Source organism: Helianthus annuus, chromosome 3 (genome assembly GCF_002127325.2).
Source record: "Helianthus annuus cultivar XRQ/B chromosome 3, HanXRQr2.0-SUNRISE, whole genome shotgun sequence".
Classification (NCBI taxonomy): Eukaryota; Viridiplantae; Streptophyta; class Magnoliopsida; order Asterales; family Asteraceae; genus Helianthus; species Helianthus annuus.
In genome coordinates, this window is record NC_035435.2 from 112,944,282 (window position 1) to 112,949,637 (window position 5,356).

The following is a 5,356-nucleotide window of genomic DNA, read 5'->3' on the forward strand; positions in this document are numbered from 1 at the left end:
ATTAGTTATGACACATATATATAATTTTGGCAATTAAACATATGTAAACTATTTTTAACATGTATGTAATCAAAGAAATACATATAATAGATGATAAAAATATCCTAAATACAAAAACTTATATATAAAATGATTGTTTATTAAGAGTTCTGAAAGTTCTGTAGTTATTTAGAGTTCTGAAATGAACTCGACCCTATATATATATATATATATATATATATATATATATATATATATATATATATATAAACAATTGATCTTCCAAATCTTCACTGTCACCGGTCTTTTCCTTCTTTTTTGAATCATCTTAACTGGTTGTTTCGACTTTCGTATGATTTATTTTGTTTTTTTTTTTTGTTTTTGAAGTAGCTTTTTTTGTCGCCGTTTGGAAGCACAAAGTGTGACATCAGCCTCTTTTTCTTGAAGATTTGTCCATCTCATTTAGCAAAATGTTATTGAGTTACACCCCTCAGCTAACTATCCATTCGGTGAAACTTCGCGTAGAACAATATTGAATATCCAAGGAACGACGTTTGATTTTTTAACTTTTTGGCGTTTTACCGAGAAAAAGAACGCCACTAAATAAAAGTACCTTAAATCTCTAAATTTGGTCATGCTAAACTCAATAATGTTTTGCTGTATGAGACGGACAATATTGTTAATCCTCAGTTAAGAAATATGTCTAACAATGTTGTCCACCCCATACAGCTAAACTTTATTGAGAACAAAACTCAATAACGTTTTTGTATGTTTTGGTGTTATAAATTGGATGGAAGTTGAGGATAAAGTCAATAAGATTTTACTCAATGAAATGGACAATATCCTCACTTAAGGATTTTGTCCATTACATTGAGCGAAACCTTACCGACAACCAAACTGAATTTCAAAGAAACGTTTTGTTTTAGGGATTTTTGATGTTTGAGTTATTTGGCGTTTCTAAGACGAATGGTATATATTAAATATGACATTTTGGGTTTTGTGTGTTTAATGGAAGGTCTGAGATGTTGTATATATAGGATGTTGTATATATCGTTTAAAACAAGTTTGGCGTTTTATATCTAATGGCGTTTAGATTAGGATGGTGTGTGCTATGTAGGTTAAGGCGGGAATTTAATGGTATTTTATTCATGAGATGGCGTTTTGTGTAGAGAAGTCAAAAGACTTTTTTACCCTTAATGAAGCTCGCCACACTAATAAAAGTGATGTTATTTACGAAAACGCCACCGCGTCATCTAGTCCATAGATTGTTTTGATCTGACGATCCATAACCGTTCTCACATTTTTCACCATTTTCTCTAAATCCTGACCCATATATTATAATATAACTTATACGTAATTCGAATAGATGCGACTATAGTTGAATCGGTTTGTTGAAACCATGGCACCGTTTCATAAGACGGCTATTCCCGCCATCTTTCAACCAGTTATTCAACCGTCATCATCTTACCTGAATTTTTTGGGTGGGCTCTGGAATAGTCCCCCCACTCGTGCACATTGGCGAAGTTTGACCCCCCGTTTTTTCCGAAACCGAGGGGGGGGGGGCGAAAACGTATATACCTAAAAAATTCTATACGAAGTTACTGTTCATAACACTGCGCATCGAAAAGTTCGGGGGTGGGCACCCCCTCTCGCCCCAAGTAAGCTGCGCCCCTGCTCGTGCTCGTGCATCTTCAAAATATATTATAATTATATCGGCACCTTGTTTTAGTCTTGTTTGTATAGCATAAAACGGCCGGCAACCTTGTATCAAGTTTATGTTGTTTTTCGTTATTCAAACAATAAAAAACATAGGTTTTGTCACTCCAACCGTTACTTCCCACAAGTATCCATATGTATATATACATTACATGCTTTTGTATAATCTAAGCAGCAGCACAACATACCTTTAACAAATGAAGATTGCATTTCATTTGTTTGTTCATTTCAGTCTACTCGTGTTGGTATCTTGCTACGGTGGAAACGGATATGACCCTCTTGAGAATGCGTTAAAGATTCAACGTTCAAGAAGAACAATACCGAAACATGCAAGTAAAGATGCCACAGTCGAGAACTCGTATATTCCGGTCTACGTAGGTCCACAAGATGGGTTGAAGGATGCAGACAAGGTATCCGAGTTGCCAGGTCAGCCAGCTGGCACGGACTTTGATCAGTACTCAGGGTATGTGACCGTTGACCCGAGCCATGGAAGAGCACTGTTTTACTATTTTGCAGAATCACCAATCAACTCTTCCACTAATCCTATTGTACTCTGGCTCAATGGAGGTAATAGTTTCTTGATTTTGAAGTCAGTTGTGCCCATAAGTATATACTGCTATGAATCACTGCAGGGCCAGGCTGCTCTTCGATTGGAGGCGGTGCCATGATGGAACTTGGACCGTTTAGAGTCAATGCTGATAGTACAACACTGTCACGGAATAAATATGCATGGAACAACGGTAAGAACTGTATATATATTTCATAAGGAAAAAAAATTATGGCATGTCTTAACATATGGATTATAATTTTTGCAGTTGCAAATGTCCTTTTCTTGGAATCCCCGGCTGGAGTTGGATATTCTTACTCAAACACGTCTTCAGATTATACAACTGGTGATGCCCAGACCGCAAAAGATTCATATGCGTTTCTAGTTAATTGGTTAGAAAGATTCCCAGAATACAAAACTAGAGATTTTTATATCGCGGGAGAAAGCTATGCAGGGCATTATATTCCTCAACTCACACAACTAATACTTCAAAACAACAAGATCACCAATCAAACTGTCATCAACCTTAAAGGAATTGCTGTAAGTATTGGATTTATTAGTAACTTTTAACTATTTGGTGATATTTAATATAAAAATTAACATGTTCATGTTGACACGCTTCAGCTTGGAAATGCGTATGTTGATGATGAGACCTCAAATACAGGAATGTATGATTATTTCTGGACACACGCAATCATTTCTGACGAAATCCATGAAGGAATTATTTCCAACTGCAACTTTTCAGAGGGTGCAAACATAACAGGTGAATGTAATTACTATCAAAGTGAGGCATTAACTGCTAAAAGCAGCATCTATTTCTACGACATCTATGCCCCTTTGTGCTCAACATTTAGCAATAGCACACCATCGGTAAGATTTGATCTAAATAGAAATTTGGAGAAAGATACTCACATGGAAGTAAGTAATTCACTTAATTGATACAGATATCAGGATTTGATCCATGCACTGGGAACTATATTCATAAATATCTCAACACTCCTGTTGTGCAACAGTCGCTTCATGCAAAACCGGTCCAGTGGGAAAATTGCAAGTAATACTAACCTTCGAAACAAGTACAAATATACATCACCTATGTCAATCTTTATACAAGATCTTGTCTTTTAACGCAGTGACTTCGTCGGTATACACTGGAAGGACATGCCTTTTACAGTGTTGCCTGTGATACAGGATCTAATGGCCAGCGGCATCAGTGTTTGGATCTACAGGTAACTTCATTTAATGTAATTTCTTTGCGCATAAGAGATGCAATCATCATAAAGCTAGCATTTGTGTGTGTATGCTCAACTGATTATAACATAATATCGCAGTGGGGATACAGATGGGAGAGTACCAGTGACAACAACTAGGTATGATATAAACAAACTACAAACACCAGTCAAGACACCATGGTACCCATGGATGTACCAAGACGAGGTAGAAAGCCTTCAATTCGTTCCTAATTTATTATATAATTAACTACAACCTTTTTGTGGGTAGATTGAAATTTACTTATGTTATATAGGTTGGTGGATATGTTGTGGGATACCAAAACCTAACATTTGTGACAATAAGAGGAGCCGGACATTTCGTCCCAAGCTACCAACCAGGGCGCGCTCTAGCATTCTTCACTTCCTTCTTGGAGGGAAAGCTTCCTCCAGATCAATAACTAAAACTTTAAGAATAGTATGTTAAGATTGATGTTCAAACATGGGTTCAAGTTATAACTTTTGTTGTGAGTGATCATAAGTTGTGTTCATCCCTAATGTTTTCGTCTTGTAATAGTATGAAATGCATAAGAAAATTTATAAAAAACAATATACAAGAAAATTAATAAACCGATAATAAAACATGATTAATTGTTTACCTGTTTACCGGAAGGAGCTGCATTGTCCACGAATCCAGCTGCAGTATGCTTGATTTCGTCTTCAATGTTCATGGGGTCTGCATTGTTCATGGATGGGATCGAGTCATCAAACCAAAAATCCGGATTCATCCTCTGTGGTCCCGTGAGAGCGATGGGTGACTACGGGTCGGGTCGGATCGTCTTCGTGTGAAGGAATCTGAATCAAATGCAGGTCGGATCTTCTACGAGTGATTGAATCCGGTCGGATCTTCTTTGTTGGTGAGGATTAACGGGTCGGAGCTCCGTCGCTAGTGGATCCTCCAAAAATTTTCATCCAATTATGCGATGACACGTGTCCAATCCTCCAACTAATCCCGACTATGTGGAAGGAGGAAGGACCCACACTGTACGTTCACTGAAACGTGTCCCATATCTCCGACTGATCCCGACTCTGGGAAGGAGAGGCACTATTATTGTGCGTTAGATAAAACGTTCCTGAATTCTCCGAATAATCCCAACTATGTGGAAGGAGAGGGACAAAACTGCCCAAATGGGAATTATCAAACTCCAAGGACTAAAAATATAAAAATCTCAAACTTGGTTCCTGGAGGTCCCTTACGGACCGCAAGGCTTAGCCCTTACGGTCCGCAAGGGAGTTTAAATATATTTTGTGCACCTGAGGTCCTTACGGACCGTAATGCATCACTCTTACGGCCCGTAAGAGTGTGCCAGTGACAGCAAAATGGCAGCTGGCCTGCCTTGGCTGCCAAGGTTGCCACCTTGCTTTGATTATGCCACCATTTCACCTCTATCTTCCAAGTTGTGTGACACTAATCAGCTCCTAAACAACCTAGTGGACACTTGGCTTGATTTGGGTGTTCCTGGATTAGTATAAATAGGTGATGAAGTTGTTCATTCAACTCACACCTTCTCAAATCTCACTCTAAACACTTCTTTAGAGCAATCCCTGAGTTTGGAGCTGCTCTTAACTGTTCTTGAGTTTTCCTTTTCTCTAGTAAGTTTTCTCCGTGTTCAATTTCAATTATTCTAGCTAGTAATTAACTAAAAGTCAAACAGTTTGACTTTCCGTTTGACTTTCAGTTCTGACCATTATGGTCAAGTCAAAGTTTAATCCAAACTTTCCTACGTGATCGTAATAACGATGGTGTGATCCCTCTGTGATCATACCCTCGGATCATCACGTTTACTATTTGAATTAACAGGTCAAGCATGTTACTTACAAAGTCAAAATGCAACAATTTGCGTAAATT

General features: G+C 37.9%; 1 protein-coding gene across 1 annotated transcript; it reads left to right on the plus strand.

Annotated features, from left to right (window-relative positions):
* The first annotated feature begins 1,877 nt into the window (after positions 1 to 1,877).
* LOC110931815 (serine carboxypeptidase 1) lies at positions 1,878 to 4,077 on the plus strand. Its single transcript, XM_022175190.2, has 8 exons — positions 1,878 to 2,262; positions 2,328 to 2,435; positions 2,511 to 2,782; positions 2,867 to 3,112; positions 3,187 to 3,293; positions 3,373 to 3,468; positions 3,571 to 3,676; positions 3,765 to 4,077. The coding sequence occupies exons 1-8, from the start codon at positions 1,893 to 1,895 to the stop codon at positions 3,906 to 3,908; spliced, it is 1,449 nt and encodes a 482-aa protein (XP_022030882.2). The 5' UTR covers positions 1,878 to 1,892; the 3' UTR covers positions 3,909 to 4,077.
* The last annotated feature ends 1,279 nt before the right edge of the window (positions 4,078 to 5,356 follow it).